The 21353-nt window shown below is 46.5% G+C and overlaps 1 protein-coding gene and 1 long non-coding RNA gene across 2 annotated transcripts in view; one reads left to right on the forward strand and one right to left on the reverse strand.

The window, feature by feature from the left end:
- LOC144889560 (uncharacterized) overlaps positions 1-21353 on the reverse strand; it is a 452052-nt gene that overhangs the window by 21860 nt on the left and 408839 nt on the right. The gene's annotated exons all lie outside the window — the stretch shown is intronic.
- LOC137416016 (E3 ubiquitin/ISG15 ligase TRIM25) overlaps positions 1-21353 on the forward strand; it is a 65226-nt gene that overhangs the window by 374 nt on the left and 43499 nt on the right. The window contains exons 2-4 of the mRNA XM_068101545.2: positions 4980-5631; positions 10239-10334; positions 10930-11163. Of these exons, the coding sequence (XP_067957646.2) occupies positions 5005-5631; positions 10239-10334; positions 10930-11163 (957 nt within the window). The 5' untranslated portion in view covers positions 4980-5004. The remainder of the gene's footprint in view (positions 1-4979; positions 5632-10238; positions 10335-10929; positions 11164-21353) is intronic.

Below are 21353 nucleotides of genomic sequence, written 5' to 3' on the forward strand. Positions count from 1 at the left end.
CGCGGTGGTTCGGCCCCGTCGCGGTGGTTCGGCCCCGTCGCGGTGGTTCGGCCCCGTCGCGGTGGTTAGGCCCCGTCGCGGTGGTTAGGCCCCGTCGCTGTGGTTCGGCCCCGTCGCGGTGGTTCGGCCCCGTCGCGGTGGTTAGGCCCCGTCGCGGTGGTTAGGCCCCGTCGCGGTGGTTCGGCCCCGTCGCGGTGGTTCGGCCCCGTCGCGGTGGTTCGGCCCCGTCGCGGTGGTTCGGCCCCGTCGCGGTGGTTCGGCCCCGTGGCGGTGGTTCGGCCCCGTGGCGGTGGTTCGGCCCCGTCGCGGTCGTTAGGCCCCGTCGCGGTCGTTAGGCCCCGTCGCGGTCGTTAGGCCCCGTCGCGGTGGTTAGGCCCCGTCGCGGTGGTTCGGCGCCGTCGCTTTGGTTCGGCCCCGTCGCTGTGGTTCGGCCCCGTCGCTGTGGTTCGGCCCCGTCGTTGTGGTTCGGCCCCGTCACGTGTTCTCTGTGCGAGTAACTAATGGACATATGGTAGCTGTGTTGGTCACGTGTTCTTTGTGCGAGTAACCAATGGACACCTGGTAGCTGTGTTGGTCACGTGTTCTCTGTGCGAGTAACCAATGGACACCTGGTAGCTGTGTTGGTCACGTGTTCTCTGTGCGATTAACCAATGGACACCTGGTAGCTGTGTTGGTAACGTGTTCTCTGTGCGAGTAAACCAATGGACAGCTGGTAGCTGTGTTGGTCACGTGCTTCCTGGGTGGGTAAACAAGGTACAGCTGGTAGCTGTGTTGGTCACGTGTTCTCTTTGCGATTAACCATTGGACAGCTGGTAGTTGTGTTGGTAACGTGTTCTCTGTGCGAGTAAACCAATGGACAGCTGGTAGCTGTGTTGGTCACGTGCTTCCTGGGTGGGTAAACAAGGTACAGCTGGTAGCTGTGTTGGTCACGTGTTCTCTTTGCGATTAACCATTGGACAGCTGGTAGTTGTGTTGGTAACGTGTTCTCTGTGCGAGTAAACCAATGGACACCTGGTAGCTGTGTTGGTCACGTTTTCTCTGTGCGAGTAACCAATGGACACCTGGTAGCTGTGTTGGTCACGTGCTTCCTGGGAGGGTAAACAAGGTACAGCTGGTAGTTGTGTTGGTCACGTGCTTCCTGGGTGGGTAAACAAGGTACAGCTGGTAGCTGTGTTGGTCACATGCTCTCTGTGCGAGTAACCAATGGACACCTGGTAGCTGTGTTGGTCACGTGCTTCCTGGGTGGGTAAACAAGGTACAGCTGGTAGTTGTGTTGGTCACGTGTTCTCTGTGCGAGTAACCAATGGACACCTGGTAGCTGTGTTGGTCACGTGTTCTCTGTGCGAGTAACCAATGGACACCTGGTAGCTGTGTTGGTCACGTGTTCTCTGTGCTAGTAACCAATGGACACGCTGGTAGCTGTGTTGGTCACGTGGTCTCTGTGCGAGTTACCAATGGACACCTGGTAGCTGTGTTGGTCACGTGTTCTCTGTGCGAGTAACCATTGGACAGCTGGTAGTTGTGTTGGTGACCTGTTCTCTGTGCGAGTAACCAATGGACACCTGGTAGCTGTGTTGGTCACGTGTTCTCTGTGCGAGTAACCAATGGACACCTGGTAGCTGTGTTGGTCACGTGTTCTCTGTGCGAGTAACCAATGGACACCTGGTAGCTGTGTTGGTCACGTGTTCTCTGTGCTAGTAACCAATGGACACGCTGGTAGCTGTGTTGGTCACGTGGTCTCTGTGCGAGTTACCAATGGACACCTGGTAGCTGTGTTGGTCACGTGTTCTCTGTGCGAGTAACCATTGGACAGCTGGTAGTTGTGTTGGTGACCTGTTCTCTGTGCGAGTAACCAATGGACACCTGGTAGCTGTGTTGGTGACCTGTTCTCTGTGCGAGTAACCATTGGACAGCTGGTAGTTGTGTTGGTCACGTGCTTCCTGGGTGAGTAAACAAGGTACAGCTGGTAGTTGTTGTGTTGGTCATGTGCTCTCTGTGCGAGAACCAATGGACAGCTGGTAGTTGTGTTGGTCACGTGTTCTCTGTGCGAGTAACAAATGGACAGCTGGTAGGTGTGTTGGTCACATGTTCGCTGTGCGAGTAACCAATGGACAGATGGTAGTTCTGTTGGTCACGTGCTTCCTGGGTGGGTAAACAAGGTACAGCTGGTAGTTGTGTTGATCATGTGCTCTCCGTGCGAGTAACCAATGGACAGCTGGTAGTTGTGTTGGTCACGTGTTCTCTGTGCGAGTAACCAATGGGCAGCTGGTTGTTGTTTGTAACGTGATTTCCATTTTCCCCCAGCCTGAGTGTTTGCTTCTGTATCCTTCTTATCCACCCCTTTGCGTCCCACTGCCCCTCATTTCTCCCCACATCCCTTATTTGTCCAAGACTGGAGACTGCTCCTCCGATTCCATAGAGAGAAACACATCAGTCCGAGCCATCCAGTCTCAGAGAGAACATTTCATCCTTCCAAAAACGAAAACAAATATTATTTCATGCAAAGTCTCGGCTCATGGAAGAGCTAGACCCCAGAACGAAGAATGAAGGTGCGACAGAATAAGAGACAGCAAAATGAGAGGTTGAAACACCAAAACCAGGGCCGAGGGACGAACTATAGGAGACGGACAAACAAATGTGAAACGAAATGAAATAGAGGGAGACGGACAAACAAATGTGAAACGAAATGAAATAGAGGGAGACGGACAAACAAATACGAAAGAAAATGAAATAGAGGAAGACGGATAAACAAGGGATGTGGATAACGATAAGGGGCAAGGGAGAATGCAAGGTGTGGACAAGATGGACCCCAAAGCACAATTTGGGGAATGGGGTTGAGGTGGTTTAACGGGGGTAAAAGAGATCATTTTTTTGGATTGAGGATGATCTGAAATGGTGGTGAGCAGCTGTCTCGAAAAGCCTGGTGTTGGGTTAACGGTTAAGATGGCTGCCTTGAGATCTTCGGGTCCTGAGTTTGAGCTCATGTCATCCTTGTGAGGTCGGCAAAATGAGTAAGAGATGATTGGTTATGGAGGGCATTGCATCAACCCCACAGACATGTACCCAGAAAATGATGCATCCATCCACAAGCTGCACGCAAGCCACCAGCTGTGTTGAAGACCTGGAGGGAAGAATGATATTGAAGAGGATGTGGAAGTTGATTCCACAGGAGCGAAAAAGAGTAATAAACGAGTGGACATGAGCAGTGATTCCAGATCGAGGTAGTTTCCCCAGAAAGTGGTTGATGGCGGACTGCATGAGCCCTGCTGAAACCTGAGGGAGACAAAGCACAAAGATGGCAGATGGTGCAAGACCAGAAAGGAGGGTGAAGAAGACATTAAGTCTGATGGTTCAGTGAAAAGGTTAATTTGTTGTACGAGGATTGTGTTTGGAGAAAAGTTTGATGTTTTTTAAGTGTCGGGAGGTCGTCAAGCAGGTTGTGCAGAAATCACATTTGATTGTTCAAAGGCATGATGAAAATTTTAAAGGGAAAATAATGCGACAAAGATACAATGTACAATTCACATGGATTTGAACCTGTGATTTGCAGATTCATGAAAAGGAACACCAAACAGGACAATGTTTTCCCTGTATTTGTATTTTGTACCTTTTTCGACACTATTACGTATGACATTTACCAGTACTTTTGCTACATTTGATCATTTAATTACTCAAAAAGACCCTTGGATTGGATGTTTCAAATACTTTAACACTCACATCAGTTATGTTATGAAGAGGAAAACAGAGAGTTGGTATGCGAAGAGGAGAACAGGTAGGTGGCGCGCGAAGAGGAAAACAGGGAGGTGGCCCGCAAAGAGGAAAACAGGGAGGTGGCGCGCGAAGAGGAAAACGGGGAGGTGGCGCACGGACAGGAAAACGGGGAGGTGGCGCGCGAAGGTGAAAACGGGGAGGTGGCGCGCGAAGGTGAAAACGGGGAGGTGGCGCGCGAAGGTGAAAACGGGGAGGTGGCGCGCGAAGGTGAAAATGGGGAGGTGGCGCGCGAACAGGAAAAGAGGGAGGTGGCATGCGAAGAGGTCCCATTGACACAATAATTCAATAACGTGACACTAATTCAGTCCATTAGACCCCCAAAGTGGAATGGATCCAAACGTTTGCATACATATTATTGGATTTCGTATTCACAGTTAAGAAGAAGAGCGCAATCATGACTTCAGTACTCAGCTGTGGCACCCAGTTTTGGACAACTTATTTTTTGAGTGCAGTATTAACAATTCCTTGATGAGAAAGTCTGTAAATTAATGATTTCCTAAGCTGTGTTTAAATGATTTCCCTGTCCTAAAACCAATAATAAGTTCAGAATTGTCGAAGTTTATCTCATCCTCGAGCTTATTCAGGCTCAAACTCAACAGGTGCTTCAGAATTATAACCTTGATCATTTGTTTTAGGTTGAAAACAAATTGCATCCTCGACAACTCCACACAACCATTTGATGCACTGTTCAGGGTTATGAAAGTTGTTCTTGCTTTGTTTGCGATCGATGCAATGTGTAAATGGTCAGTTTCATTCCTCTGAAGGACCAATACTTACTTCAGGTCCACTGTCTCAAACAAGAAGTGCAAACTTACAATCCTCTCCATTGAGAAGGCCTCATCCTCTTCCTTGTCCTGAAAAACTTGATGTCTTCTTGTTTTCAGCAACAGATCTCAAGTGTACGTCTGTTTTGATTCATCTGTGTTTGAAGTAAAGGAACAAACACACAGGAAAATAACATTTAGCCCATTATTCCACAATCGATGTCACCTGAGTTATATGGACAGGTTCATCGACTTGTATCCACTGACGGGGTCGAGGTGTGAGGAGTGGTGGAAACCAATCTTGGGATAGGCACAGGGACAGCACTGGGGTGTTTGTAATGGGGGCGGTGGGCATGGAGGGTTGTTCTCCAAGGGTATTGGGGGTACTGTTTAATATTTGTTTTGTGATTATTCTCTTGTAATTTTTCTTTACCTGACAAACAGGTTTCATTTCTCTGCTCCGGACGAAATGGCATCTTCTTCTCACGTCAAAGACATTATGAATGAGCTCACATGTGCTGTATGTTTGCAACTATTTGAAGAGCCCATTACACTGACCTGTGGACACTCATTTTGTTGTTCCTGTTTCGAGAATTATTGGGAAAGCAAGGAAGAAGATGCTGATTGTTTTTGTCCAAATTGTCATGAGGTTTTTCCTCAAAAACCGAAACTCAAAAAGAATGTGATCCTTTCAGCCTTGGTAGAACAGATGAAGATGCGAGATATTGAAGGTAGCCAGAAGGTTGAGAGTCAGGCTGAGTCAAAGGGTGGTGAAGGTGGTGAAGTGACCGAAAGCGGTAGAGTGAAAGTGGGATGTTGTGAGAGTCACTGTGAGGTTTGTAATGAAGAGGCAGCCATGCGGTGCGTACCGTGTGAGATCCTTTGCTGTGAGAGACACGGAAAACCGCACAAACAGAAAGGTCACAGACTGGTGGAGCCGGGAGTGGATGTGGAGGAACCAAGATGCACCGAGCATGAGAACTCGGTCCACTTCTACTGCAAGGATGACGACACCCTTGTGTGTCTGATGTGCACAGTTGAAAAACACAAGGACCATCAGGTTGTTCCTGTGGAGTTGGCTCATGTGGAATTCAAGGTATGTGAATCCATTACAAAGTGTTTATTACCTCTGCCGCCGAAGGTGGATGGAGGTTATGTTTTCACCCCTGTTTGTCTGTCTGTCTGTCTGTTTGTTTGTTTGTTTGTTTGTGTGCTTGCAAACAAGATATCTATTATTAAATTATTAAAATTCTTATATTTATATAAAAATATTTATAAAATATAAAAATATATAAATAAAATAAATATATAAATATAAAAAAATATATAAAAAAAATAAAAATAAAATAAAATAAAAAAATTTATATAAAAACTTATATAAAAAAATTTATATAAAATTATAATATAAAAAATTATATTAAAACTCTGGTCACACGCAGTCAGTCATGGCTGTCGTCTACCGCCCTCCCAAACCACACCCATCATTCCTGTCTGACTTCTCCTACTTTCTGACCCAGCTATGTTCCCTCTCCCCCTCAATCCTCCTCCTTGGTGATTTCAATATCCACATGGACTCCACTGACTCCACAATAACCACTGACTTCACTGATTTACTCACCTGCTTTAACCTCACTCAACATGTCGACTTTCCTACCCATATCCGTGGTCACATTTTGGACCTTGTCTGCTCCACTGGATTAAGTTTGCACCATCTCTATGGCTCCGACCTCACCCTCTCTGACCACTTAGCCATCACTCTGACCATCAACATCCCCGCCCCAACACCAAGGCATTATCGCACAATCAACTTCCGTAAGCTAAACGCTCTTTCACCTACCTCATTCTCATCCACCCTCTCTGAAAAAATGTCCACTTCTCCCTTCATTGACCTCCACACCCCTTCCGACCTCACTGACTACTACAACCACACTCTCTCCTCCTGCCTTGACCAGCTTGCACCTGTAAAAACCAAAACAGTTTCTTTCACCCATTCTGCTCCCTGGTTTACCCCTGAACTCCACCTGATGAAAACTCGTGCTCGCCAACTTGAAAGACTCCGCAATAAAACGGGTCTCACAGTTCACTCCCAAGCCTACAAGGACCACATACAACACTACAAAGATGCCCTCTCCCGCGCCCGCTCTGCCTACTACTCTCAAATTATCCACTCTGGCTCCGGAAACCCAAAAGCACTCTTCTCGACAATAAACAAACTCCTCCGCCCCCTGAACACCACCACCCAGTCATTCACAGTAGACAACTGCATCTCCTTCCTCTCTTTCTTCCAACGCAAAATTGACAACATCTACAACAGCTTGACCACCGCCGCACCCGCTCCCCCTCCAACCACCTGCCCCCCCTTGTCCTGCCATCCCCTGTCTCGGTTCTCCCCAATCTCCCCTACTGACCTCTCTGAACTCCTCATAGGAATGAAAACTGCCACCTGCACTCTTGACCCCATCCCCTCCAGCTTTGTCAAAGCCTCCCTCCCTGCTCTCTCTCCACTTATCATTGCAACAATAAACTCCTCCCTGTCTACAGGCATCGTCCCACCTTCCCTCAAAATTGCTGCTGTTACCCCCATTCTAAAAAAACCTGGTCTAAACCCTGACACCCTAAACAACTTCAGACCCATCTCCAACCTACCCTTTCTGTCAAAAGTTTTGGAACGCGCTGTAGCCACTCAACTCAAACATCATCTCTCTGCCAATAACCTGTATGAAACATTCCAATCCGGATTCCGCTCCAACCACAGTACTGAAACTGCTCTCCTCAAAATCACCAACGACTTTCTCCTCTCCTCTGACGCTGGCAACCTCAACATTCTCGTCCTCCTCGACCTCAGCGCTGCCTTTGACACCATCGATCACACTATCCTCCTCACCCGACTTGAATCCACCTTTAACGTTACCGGCACTGCCCTCTCTTGGATTAAATCATACCTCTCTGACAGATGCCAGTTCATCTCCATCAATAACTGCAAATCCCCCACTGCTCCCCTCCCCCAAGGTGTCCCCCAAGGTTCAGTTCTTGGCCCCCTCCTCTTCATCCTTTACCTGTCCCCGCTCGGTCACTTAATCCGCCGTCATGGTCTCCAATTCCACTGCTTCGCCGATGACATCCAGCTTTTCATCTCCACCAAGTCCGTCTCCACCGACACCCACTCTATCCTGACAAACTGCATCACTGAAATAAAATCCTGGCTTCAAATCAACTTCCTCAAGCTTAACTGTGATAAATCTGAAATAATCATCATTGGCCCAAAAACGCTCACAAAATCCACCCATAACTTTGCCCTCAACATCGACGGTATCCCAGTATCCACCTCCCCTCACATCCGGAATCTTGGCGTCATCTTTGACCAAACCCTTTCCTTCGACAAATACACTAAACAGATCACAAAGTCAGCCTTCTTTCACCTGAAAAACATTGCCCGTCTCCGCTCATCCCTCTCCTCCACGGCTGCAGAAACCCTCATCCACGCCTTCATCACCTCCCGTCTGGACTACTGCAATAGCCTCCTCTATGGTTCACCCTCAAAAATCACCAATAAACTCCAATACATTCAGAACTCCACTGCCCGTCTACTCACCCATTCCCGGACCCGTGACCACATCACCCCCGTCCTTTACAAGCTTCACTGGCTCCCCATCCCCCAGAGAAGCCAGTACAAAATCCTCCTCTTGACATACAAAGCCCTCCATAACCTGGCCCCATCCTACCTGGCTGACCTCCTCTCCAGACACACTCCCACCCGCAACCTCCGCTCTGCTGGTACCAACCTCCTGACCCCCTCCATCCGGACCAAATTCAGATCCTGGGGGGACAGGGCCTTCTCCATCGCTGCTCCCACCCTCTGGAACTCACTACCTCACACCATCAGAGACTCCTCCTCACTCACCACATTCAAAACATCACTAAAGACCCACCTGTTCAACACTGCATTCAACATTCAACCCACAGCATTTAACCCCTGACTATCTCTTCTCCTTCTCCCTCCTTTTGCTTTAAATATTTCCCTATTGATTCTTGTCTTTTTGCAATTGTTGTTTTCATGTATTGTTATGCATTATGTTTGCCACTCTGTCAAAGCGCCTTTGGGCTTCTGGAAAAGCGCTATACAAAATAAATGAATTATTATTATTATTATTATTATTATCTAAGAAAGTTGTGGATGGATTCGGACGAAATTTGGCAGAGGGGTAGTGTATGTGATAAGGATGAAATGATAAGATTTTGATGAAGATCCGGATTCGGTTCTGGCTGGTATAATTTTTTCAGTGATTCTTCACCATTAGGAGATGGGGCCAAAAACTATTTTTAGCAAGACATCTCAAAAAGTTGTTGACGGGTTTGGACGAAACTTGGTGGACCGGTTGGTTTTGTGACAAGGAACAATCGATTCAATTTGGGTGAAGATCTGAACAGAGATTCAGACAGAATTATTTCATTTTTTAAAGTGATTCTTCACCATTGAGAGATCGGGCGAAAAGCGACATATGACATATTTTTAAAAGTTGTGGATGAGTTATGAATAAACTTGGTGGATGAGTTGGTTTGGTGACGAGAACAAGCCGATTAGATTTTGGTTCAGGTCTGAATCCAGATCCGGCCCATCAGTGGGATACAAAACATAAAGTGTTCAGCCTGGTGGAGGTATGCACTCGACCGAGTGCCGTCCTCGTTTTTTTTTACAAAGTGAATCCATTACAAATCCCTCATCATTTTCAAAAGAGTTTGTTGGGGTTTTAAAATTAAATATATTGTTGTGTTTATGGTGAAGGGATTTGCAGTTACAATGTTGGGACTGAACATTTGTGTTCATCTCGTTTATAGGACTTCGAGCATGTATTTAAGACACGTGGATAGTGTGAATTGTGGTGTGTATGACCTGTGCGAGAAATGGGCCTTGTCCATTTTAGGTGAGCGAAGTGAAGAATATCCTGTCACCTGATGTCTTGTGCTGAGGGGTGATTGTGATTTTTATTGTGACCCAAAGGGTGAACACATGCATGACCATTCATGACGACTTTACCGCAACAATGATTGGGATTGCTTGCGTATACCTGGAGGATTAAATAACTGGTAATTTTAATATTTCTAACCAACGTGGTTTTCGACTGTGTTCAGAATAAGAAAACCTGCCAAATACCGCTCAGGCTAATTTGGTCATGTCGTCATTGAGAGGTTACCTGGGCGTATGCAAGTGATGAGAGTGACAGGACACTCCTAATATTGTATTATTCAAGTGAAAACATCACAAGTCCTGTGGATCTGAGTTAATGGACAAGGGAGCATTGCAGAAACATTTATTTACATATTTCTCCAAACTTGGTCACACATGAACAGTGAAACCCAAATTCTCTTAACCACATGATATCCTTAGTTACGTCACAGCTCAACAAAGAGAGAACATTTCCCACACGTGTGTCATTGTAAATTCAGGGTAGCCTTTTCACCGTGTCGGACTCATTCCAGCATTCACATTTTAATTTGTATTCCCATTATTGATTTGTCCTGCATCAGTGTCAAGGGAAATAATAATTTTTACAATATTGAACTTGTCAACTACAATCAATGTGCTATTACCTGAAACTTTTGTGGAGAGAGAAAAAATGATTTGAAATCAAATATTTTACATTGAATGTGACCCTTTCATTGCACAATTTTGTTGTTGACTGAAGCTTTTTTTATTATGTCCAGGGAATTTTGGTTGCAAAGTATTCTCCCCTGATTGAATCAATAAAGCAACTTGGGTCCCAGATTGAGCAGGTGCAGCAGGAAGTTAAGGATACACAGGTAGGAGTAACTTTTGATTGGCTATCATCGTCATGAAATTAAAATACAATGTGGAAAATATTATGATTATGTTTTTATTCCATTAATTTGTTGTGAAACGTGATTGAGATTGACCATCAACAGTCAAAATGAATAAAGATTGTAATCAAACAATGAGAAGATAATTCAGGGTGGATGGAGATGATTGAAAATGACATTCCAGGTGCTCACAGAAACATCACATTGAGATGTTTAAAAGAGATTCCCAATCCTTACTGTTTATTCACACAGGAAGACGATTTCATGTTTTCTTGTTTTGTGTCAATTCACATTGAGATCCACACTTTCTGATTCATTAATTTCCAAATTTCTTTTTCATGCCAATCTGGACTTTTTAAGTGTTTAAACCCCCAGTGGTTTGGTGGAACTCATCAGCATTCCAGCTGAGAATGTCTGAAAGTCCACTTCTATGTTTCTTTATAAAACGGATCCTTCAGTCAGTTGTGACCCTTTAGAAATTTAGAGACATTTATTTTCTTCCAATGCAAGTTTTTTTCCCAAATGTTCCTTGGTAATTTTTAGTGAAACTTTGATGAAACAAAATTGTTTTTCCCAGCTATCAGGAAGAGGGAGCGAGGAAAGGATTGAGAAGGAGAGAAGAGAGATCCATCGAGCTGTGGATGAAAAAGTAAATTTAATGAAGAATTGGCTCAGTGAGAGACAGAGAGTGAAGCTTTCTCATCTTGAACACCAGAGGCAGAACTTGCAAAAGGAGGTGGATTCTCTCTGTGAAACAGCATCCACACTAAAGGCATCACTCGGGGAGCTGGCGTCTATTTCGTTTCTGGAGGTGAGGCTTATTACAAACATTAGAAAAAGGAGACAACGTTTAACAGTTTAATTCCAGCAGGATTTGATCCGTTTTTCAGCAAACCAATTTTGAGACTTTAGTTTTAATTTGACACACACACACACACACACACACACACACACACACACACACACACACACACACACACACACACACTTCGTCGAGGCTAATCCTGAAAACATGCCCATGTCCAAAGAACAAAATTAAAGCCATAAACCAACTTGCAATAGTATTCTAGGGCAGCTGTGGAATAATAAAATGGCCACAATTAGAAATCAGTAAACTGGATTTCAACACAAGAAAACTCCTCACCATCCACAAAATGGTTTACAAAAATCGATGCATCCCAAGAATGTACCTGCCAAGACGAGAAGGAGGTAGCGGCCTGATGGAGCTCAACCACCAACGCAACCGAATCCTGCACAAAATGACAACTGCAGGATTGGCTGACGATGTAAAAACGTATTAACAAATCCAAATTTGCAAAGCAAACACGAAGACAACAAAGCAGATAAGGTATCCCTAATCCCCCTCCCAAATAATTTCCATAGACAGGTGCGAATGGAAAATGTCATTGAAGAAACTGAAACGAGTGCAGCCTCAACAATTGCAAAAATGAAGAAAGAAAAATATAAAACGAAATATCAACAGATATACACTGACAACTGGGAAAACGATAAAACAGCAGGAAGGTATAAAAAAAAAAGTGTTGGACAGATTGGGAGAATAGAAAGAAACTCTTTGGAATGGATAAAAAGAGGTCAGCTCAACTGGGATGGAGAACGAATCATTGCAAATGCCAAAACCAAGGATACTACACCAATAGTTTTATGAAAATGGCGGGACTGAGTCAATCAGATAAGTGTATGTTCTTTCTGCAAGGTAGAAACAGAAAGTATGAGCCGAGCCATCTCTTATCAAGATGTCAAAAAAACTCATGTCAGAGCAGCTGTGCACACAAAGGCATGATAAAGTATGTCGAGTAATCCACTGACAAATCTGCAAAAGTCTCAATATCCCAGTTCAAGAAAACTCATGGAAACATGAACCAAAAGCAATCACTGAAAACGAGTAAGTCATGCTCACGTATGACCGAATGATTCCATCAAGTGTGAGCATGGAAAATAAAACATTGCGACTGCGATATGGAACTGAGCTACAAAAAAGAAAAGAAGGCATTGCTAATTGAGGTGTCAGTCTCCAGCGATTTCACACTAATCAATGCAGAAATCAAGAAAATGACGAAATATCAAACCCCTCAAAAATGAGGTGAAAAGATCCTGGAAGCTGAAGAGTTTCGAAATTGTACGAGTGATAATTGGAGACACAGGAATGATAAAAAGAACCTTGCAGAGATCTAAAAAACAATACCGAGGAATATTACAACAAACTAACTGCAGTTTGAAGCTGTCCGAGGCTTGGTGACTATCCTCAAAGGAGCCAGGAACAAAACTTTGAGAATAAGAAAACTTCACAAACTTCTCCATGAATCATGGTCCCTTGCTGAAACGAAAGTGGATATTTTGAGATCTGGTGGGACTCCGTTCCACCTTCTGAAAAACATATATGGAGATAACAACTCACGACACTTCATTAAAATCCTTTCGAGTTTTTGGATGCTTCAGGCAATGCACCACTCATCTCCCAACCCAAACTACTACTTTTATCCAAATGTAAAAAAAAAAAAAAATGTTGCCCACTGAAAATGTTCATTACCTGAAGTTTCCTATCGCATGTGCATGTACCATACATGATCAATATGTCATTGAATACCGATTACACTGACACTTTTGATTGAAGTCTAACAATTACCATCACAATGTGTATTGACATTGAAACTACTTCAACACGAACTATCACATCGATCTGTATTGTTCGGTGTCAACATTGAGGCGCTGCAGCGAGTGCACTGGTAACCCGGAGGGTGCTACAGCAGAAAATAAAGAAACTGATGTGCCCTTGGTCTTGTTTTACGGGTCAAAACAACACACAACAGGAGATGAGAAGGGTAACTTTACAATAAATATTTGTCAATTCCTCCATTCTACCTTCAACCCATCTCACCCATTTATCCAATATCACCCCTCCCCTCCAAATCTTCCCCATCACCCCTCCCCTCCAAATCTTCCCCATCACCCCTCCCCTACAAATCTTCCCCATCACCCATCCCTTTCAAATATTTCCCCTTGCCCCTCCCCTCCAAATCCTCCCCATCTCCCATCCCTTTCAAATCCTCCCCTTGTCCCTTCCCTCCTAAATGCCCCGCGAACTCCTCCACTCATAAACTCCCCCCTCGCCCCTCCCCTTCAAATCACCCCACCCTCATTTCTTCTCCATTTCCCCCCCTCACCCCTCCTCCTCAAAGCGTCCTCCCCGCTTCTTCCCCCTTCCAACTCTCACCTCCATCTCCCCCAACCTTCTGCCTCGCTCTTCCCCCTCCTCAAATAACACCTCACTGTGCCAATCACCATCAAACCTTTTGTTTGCCCCATCCTTCCCTTTCTCCGAGCTATTCTGAAATCTCTGACACACCTCCAACAGCTCTCCCCTCCTCTTCTTCCTCTTCCACATCTTACCCTATCCCTCCCCCCCCTGTTCTGTATCCGATGCCCCCCCCCCCCCTCCTCTTCATTAACGGTATGGACCTCAAACATCCGGGGCCTTCGTTCAAACTTAACTGATCTCTCCATTACAGGTTGCTTCTGACAAACCAGACGTGATCTGCTTAACAGAAACTTTCCTCCTTCATGATGTCTCTGATTCCTTCGTATCTCTCCCGTGTTACTCCCTCCTCCGGTATGATAGACCTGAGCCTCGTCCTGGAGGTGGGGTTGCTATCTTTATCAAAAACTCTCTTCCTCACTCGCCCTGCACTGCACTCTCTCCACTTCACCCCCAGGAATACCTCTGGCTACGGCTTCCCCTTCGCTGCCATTTCTTGTTCATATGTGTGTTGCACCGTCCACCAAACAGTGATGACTCCATCTACATCTCGTTGTCTGATAATATGGACCAACTTCTATCTACTCATCCCAACTCTCTTTTCCTCATCTGTGGTGATTTCAATTGTCACCATGCCAGTTGGCTGGGTGTGGGTACCTCTCTCACCAGCCATGGCTCCTCAGCAAAGGACTTCTGCGACTCACTGGGACTGACACAATCTGTCAATTTCCCGACCCGGATCTCATTCAACGGAGCATCTGCTCTGCTGGACTTGGTGATGACTAACTTCCCTGAAAATGTCTGCTGCGCTTCTTCTGCTCCAATTGGCTCATTTGATCATGTGCTTGTTAAAGTGGACATATCTCTGACCATTCTCAGGGAGCCTCCTCAGCGTCGGCGAGTCTGGCATTTCACTCAGGCCAACTGGCTCGGTCTTCAAGCAGCCATCAATCATCTGGACTGGTCTCCCATCTCTACCACCTCTGACATCAACTCATCCTGGGAATTCTTCCAAAGTAAATTGCTCTCTCTCATGCACAGATTTATCCCATCTCGTCTTCAGCTGTCATACCCTTCCTCCCGTCCATGGTACACGGAATCTTGTGGTGAGGCTGTTGCCCAGAAACAACTTGCCTTTGTCTCCTGGAAAGCAAATCCAACGGAAGGAAATCTCATTTCCTTTCACAAAGCCCGAAACAAGTGTGTGTCCACCCTCAGGAGAACCAGGAAACAATATCTCACCGTTCTCAAGACTGAACTCTCTTATCTGTCTCCCACTTCCAAATCCTGGTGGCGTCTGGTCAAATCTGTTTCTGGTGGTTTATGTCCCCCGTCGCACTGCGGAGCGAAAGGGGGACTATGGTTTTCCCCTCCGTGCGGGCGTGCATGCGTGTGTGCGTAAGCGAAGGACCGCATTCAAACTTGGTGTGTGGGTGCAACCCACTTCAAAATCCAAGATGGCCGCCGCCATGTATGTCTGATGCCATGTATGTCTGAACCTTGTGAGCTGAATATCTTAAAAAATAAGTAAAGTACCAACTTCTAATCTGGTGTGTGGGTGTATCTTGACACAAGGAAGAACGCTATTGAAAATTGGGTTGCCATGTCAAAATCCAAGATGGCCACCGCCATGTGTGTCTGAACCTTGTGAGATGAATATCCTGAAAAATAAGCGAAGTACCAACTTCTAATTTGGTGTGTGGGTGTATCTCTGCATAAGGAAGAACGCTTTTGAAAATTGGGTCGCCACGTCAAAATCCAAGATGGCCACCACCATATATATATATATATGTCTGAACATTGAGTGAAATATCTTAAAATAAGCGAAATAGCAACTTCTAACCTGGTGTGTGGGTGTATCTCGGCACAAGGAAGAACGCTATTGAAAATTGGGTCGCCACGTCAAAATCCGAGATGGCCGCCGCCATGTATGTCTGAATCTTGTGAGCAAAATATCTTGAAAAATAAGCGAAGTACCAACTTCTAATCTGGTGTGTGGGTGTATCGAGGCATAAGGAAGAACGCTATTGAAAATTGGGTCGCCATGTCAAAATCCAAGATGGCCACCTTGCGTCTTCCACTTTGTCAACTCGCATCACTTTACCGACGGGGGACCTTGGTGTAACGCTTGTTCCACCTCCATCCCCTCCCTTACTTCAAACGGCTACACAGCTGACTCCGCGCGTGAAAAAGCTGAATGCCTCAACTCTGTGTTTGCTTCTAAATCTTGTGTCCCAAACCCATCCCTCTCTGTACCCAGTCGTACCCAGCTGCTCCTGGACTCAGTGTCCTTTCCTCCTGACAAGGTGGAAAAGTTTCTGTCAACCCTCGACTCTGATTCTGCAACTGGACCTGACGGCATCAGCCCACGGGTCCTAAAATCCTGTTCTCCCACTCTTTCACTCCCTCTCTCTGTTCTCTTCACCCTCTCTTTTGCTCAAGGTCAACTGCCATCTGCTTGGAAATCAGCCAAAATCACCGCTTTGCACAAAAAAGGTGCAAAAACAGATCCTAGCAACTACAGACCAATCGGCCTTCTCCCAATTAATCAGCAAAGTCATGGAATCCATCATTGCTTCGGATATGAAATCTTTCCTCTTCTCCAATGGCTTGATCTCTGATCATCAATTTGGTTTCAGACCAGGTCACTCTACTCTGGACATGCTGCTTCTGCTGTCTCAACAATGGATGGAGGTCCTCAATGCCAAACAGGAAATTAGAGCTGTCTCCCTCGACATATCACGTGCCTTCGATACGGTCTGGCACCCCGCTCTGCTCACCAAACTCTCCTCCTTTGGTTTTTTTTTTTTTTTTTTTTTTTGTATACAAGATCGAGGCTCGTGAAAGAGCGAACATTAATCACACAGAAAGACAAACCGACACATAAAACATATAACATCGGGAGCGGTAGACAAGATGGGGAGAGAGGGGGAAGGACACAAACACAACATTTGAGAGCAGGGACCGAGAGACATGGAGACATCGAGAGATCTGAGAGAGGGCGAGGGCTTTGGGGGGGGGGGGGGGCATGGGAAGGGGGCGGTGGGAGAGGTATAAAACATATGGACACTGCCAGGACTTCCAGGAAAGAAGTTGGAATTTCAAACAAGGTGGATCTGGGGTGAATTAGCGGGGGTAAAAAAGATCAAGGTTTTGGATGGGGGAAGATAAGAGATGGTGGTGAACAGCTGTTTTAAAGACCTGGAGGGAGGAGTGGGATTGAAGGGAGTGAGGGAGTTTGTTCCAGAGGCGGGAGAAAAGAGGAATGAAAGAGTGAAGTTGAGCAGAGAGCCGAGATTTCGGCAGTTTAACCATCAGAGGGTTGCTGGCAGATCTTGTGCGACCTGTAGGAATATTTGGGGGACAGAGCACAGAGAGAGCTGGGGGTGCAAGGCCGGAGAGGAGTCGGTAGAAGACAGAAAGACCACCTACCTGCCTGCGGTGAGTGAGTGAAAGGCCCTCAGAGATAGCTTCATCATGGGAGATTCCAATAATTCTGAAAGCTTTGGTTTCAACAGCGTGAAGCCGAGCTAGGTGTGAGGCAGGAGCACCGGCCCATAGGGGAGAACAGTATTCCATTGAGCTGCGGATGAAAGCCTTGTATGTGGTGAGGAGCTCAGGTGTGCCGAGGAAGGACTTCGCACGACGGAGGATGCCCAGTCGGCGACTGGCTTTGGAGGCCAGCTTGGAGATGTGGTTTTCCCAAGAAAGATCATGGCAGATAGTGAGACCCAAAATCTTGAGCGACAGAACTTCTTGGAGAGGATTGTTGAGAAAGTAGATGGGAGGGTTGTCCAGTCGATCTTTTCGGAGAGACATAGTAAGAGTGTGAGATTTGTCAGGATTGAAAGACATGTTCCACTTGTTTGACCAGTCTGTGATTTTGTCCAGGTCTTCAGAGAGTGAGGAGGCAGCAGACTGCCGATCTGAGGGAAGAGGAATGGGGCGGCAGAGAGTGGAGTCATCAGCAAAGAGATAGAGAGGATTTTCGAGAGAGTCAGAGAGATCATTGATGAAGACCAGAAAAAGCACGGGGCCCAGAACACTGCCTTGGGGAACTCCAGCCTGAACAGGAAGAGGAGATGAGAGAAACCCATTCAGGGCCACACGTTGACGACGACTAGAGAGGAAGTCTGCCAGCCATGCGTGGAGATTTCCATGGATACCAAAGGAGGAGAGTTTGGTGAGAAGAGCGGGGTGCCAGACCGTGTCGAAGGCACGTGATATGTCGAGGGAGACAGCTCTAATTTCCTGTTTGGCATTGAGGACCTCCATCCATTGTTGAGACAGCAGAAGCAGCATGTCCAGAGTAGAGTGACCTGGTCTGAAACCAAATTGATGATCAGAGATCAAGCCATTGGAGAAGAGGAAAGATTTCATATCCGAAGCAATGATGGATTCCATGACTTTGCTGATAATTGGGAGAAGGCTGATTGGTCTGTAGTTGCTAGGATCTGTTTTTGCACCTTTTTTGTGCAAAGCGGTGATGTTGGCTGATTTCCAAGCAGATGGCAGTTGACCTTGAGCAAAAGAGAGGGTGAAGAGAACAGAGAGAGGGTGAGATAGAGCGGCAGAGCAGGATTTTAGGACCCGTGGGCTGATGCCGTCGGGTCCAGTTGCAGAATCAGAGTCGAGGGTTGACAGAAACTTTTCCACCTTGTCAGGAGGAAAGGACACGGAGTCCAGGAGCAGCAGGGTACGACTGGGTATGGTGGGTACAGAGAGGGATGGGTTTGGGACACAAGATTTAGAGGCAAACACAGAGTTGAGGCATTCAGCTTTTTCACGTGCGGAGTCAGCTGTGTAGCCGTTTGAGGTAAGGGAGGGGATGGAGGGGGAACAAACACCAGAAACGGATTTGACCAGACGCCACCAGGATTTGGAAGAGGGAGACAGATAAGAGAGTTCGGTCTTGAGAACGGAGAGATATTGTTTCCTGGCTCTCCTGAGGGTGGACACACACTTGTTTCGGGCTTTGTGAAAGGAAATGAGATTTCCTTCCGTTGGATTTGCTTTCCAGGAGACGAAGGCAAGTTGTTTCTGGGCAACAGCCTCACCACAAGATTCTGTGTACCATGGACGGGAGGAAGGGTATGACAACTGAAGACGAGATGGGATAAATCTGTGCATGAGAGAGAGCAATTTACTTTGGAAGAATTCCCAGGATGAGTTGATGTCAGAGGTGGTAGAGATGGGAGACCAGTCCAGATGATTGATGGCTGCTTGAAGACCGTGCCAGTTGGCCTGAGTGAAATGCCAGACTCGTCGACGCTGAGCAGGCTCCCTGAGGATGGTCAGAGAGATGTCCACTTTAACAAGGACATGATCAGATGATCCGATCGGAGCAGAAGAAGAGCAGCAGACATTTTCAGGGAAGTTAGTCATAACCAAGTCCAGAAGAGAAGATGTTCCGTTGACTGAGATCCGGGTCGGGAAATTGACAGATTGTGTCAGTCCCAGTGAGTCGCAGAAGTCCTTTGCTGAAGAGCCATGGCTGGTGAGAGAGGTACCCACACCCAGCCAACTGGCATGGTGACAATTGAAATCACCACATATGAGGAAGAGAGAGTTGGGATGAGTAGATAGAAGTTGGTCCATATCATCAGACAGCGAGATGTAGATGGAGTCATCACTGTTTGGTGGACGGTACAACACACATATGAAGAAGAGGTGGGAGCGAAGGGGAAGCCGTAGCCAGAGGTATTCCTGGGGGTGAGGTGGAGAGAGTGCAGTGCAGGGCGAGTGAGGAAGAGAGTTTTTGATAAAGATAGCAACCCCGCCTCCAGGACGAGGCTCAGGTCTATCATACCGGAGGAGGGAGTAGCCCGGGAGAGATACTATGGAATCAGAGACATCATAAAGGAGGAAAGTTTCTGTTAAGCAGATCACGTCTGGTTTGACAGAAGCAACCTGTATGGAGAGATCAGTTAAGTTTGAACGAAGGCCCTGGATGTTTGAGGTCCATACCGTTAATGAAGAGGAAGGGGGAGCATCAGATACAGAACAGGGGGGAGGAAGGGTAGGGTAAGATGTGGAAGAGGTGGAAGAGATAGGGAGAGCTGTTGAAGGTGTGTCAGAGATTTCAGAATAGCTCGGAGAAAGGGAAGGATGGGGCGGACAAAAGGTTTGATGGTGATTGGGTGAGCCACAATGAGGTGTTATTTGAGGAGGGGGAAGAGCGAGGCAGAAGGTTGGGGGAGATGGAGGTGAGAGTTTGAAGGGGGAAGAAGCGGGGAGGACACTTTGAGGAGGGGGAGTGAGAGGGGGGAAATTGAGAAGCAATGAGGGTGGGGAGATTTGAAGGGGAGGGGTGAGGGGGGAGTTTGGGAGGGAAGGGACAAGGGGAGGGATTTGAAAGGGATGGGATATGGGGGAGATTTGGAGGGGAGGGGTGAGGCAGGAGTCTCGGAGGGGAGGGGCGAGGGGGCGTCTTGGCGGGGAGGGGTGAGGGGGTAGTTTAGGAGGGAGGGGGCAAGGGGGGAGATTTGAAAGGGATGGGTGATGGGGAAGATTTGGAGGGGAGGGGTGATGGGGAAGATTTGGAGGGGAGGGGTTATGGGGAAGATTTGGAGGGGAGGGGTGAGATTGGATTTTTGAAAGTGTACGATTTATGGGAAACGAACATTTATTGCAAAATGAGTTTCTTGTGACCTTCGAGTTAAAAATACGTTTAAGGACGCTGGATGGAGGATGGAGTGCAGGAGAGTTTAGGGAATGTAGAAAAAAGGCACTATTGGAGATGGATATTTTTTTTGGGATGAATTGATTTGGTGAGCAAGTCGAAAGCAGCCTTTTAAAGAAGAAGAAGAAAAAGGTGTTATAAAATATGACGGAATACATAACTTGAGGGGAAAGTGTAAACATTGAAGGTTAATGAGTGAAAACTATCTGGGGAAATGGGGGAGAAACACGTGGTCGAAGAACGAACGAACGAATAAGAATGAATAAACGAATGAGAACAGAGAAGGAAATGTTTTTTTTTTTTTTTTTTTTTTTTTTTTTTTTTTTTTGAGTTGAGATTTACACAAGGAAGTAGGCTATGGGTGAAAAGCCTGGGAATACAGAGAACGAAAGTTATTGGATCACAAACGATGGACCACTGAGAGAAAAACAAAGCCTCAAGGTTGTACAGTGCACACTGTACAAGGCCTCAAGACACGACACGGCAAACAGACGATCAATTTATGAAAGATAAACACCGAGAAACAACCAAAGTTGCACACAATAACTTCACACACCGAAAGATAAATACAGTTTCGACAAAATACAATTGTGAACAGACTTAACTTCGAAAAACGTGGAGACCGTGTGGAGCTTCGAAAATCCCTCCCACCGTCTCCGAGATCTCGCGAGATCCGACCATGCTTGGAAATCTCCATGCATGGCTGGCGGACTTTCTCTCTAGTCAAAGTAAACGTGTGGCCCTGAATGGGTTTCTCTCGTCTCCTCTTCCTGTTCAGGCTGGAGTTCCCCAAGGCAGTGTTCTGGGCCCTGTGCTTTTTCTGGTCTTCATCAATGATCTCTCTGACTCTCTTGAAAATCCTCTTTATCTCTTTGCTGCTGACTCCACTCTCTGCCGCTCCATTCCTCATCCCTCAGGTCGGCAGTCTGCAGCCTCCTCACTCTCTGCAGACCTGGACAAAATCACAGACTGGGCAAACAAGTGGAACATGTCTTTCAATCCTGAAAAATCTCACTCTCTTACGATGTCTCTCCGAAAAGACCGA

This window comes from Myxine glutinosa, chromosome 1 (genome assembly GCF_964187855.1).
Source record: "Myxine glutinosa chromosome 1, kmMyxGlut1.1, whole genome shotgun sequence".
Lineage (NCBI taxonomy): Eukaryota > Metazoa > Chordata > Myxini > Myxiniformes > Myxinidae > Myxine > Myxine glutinosa.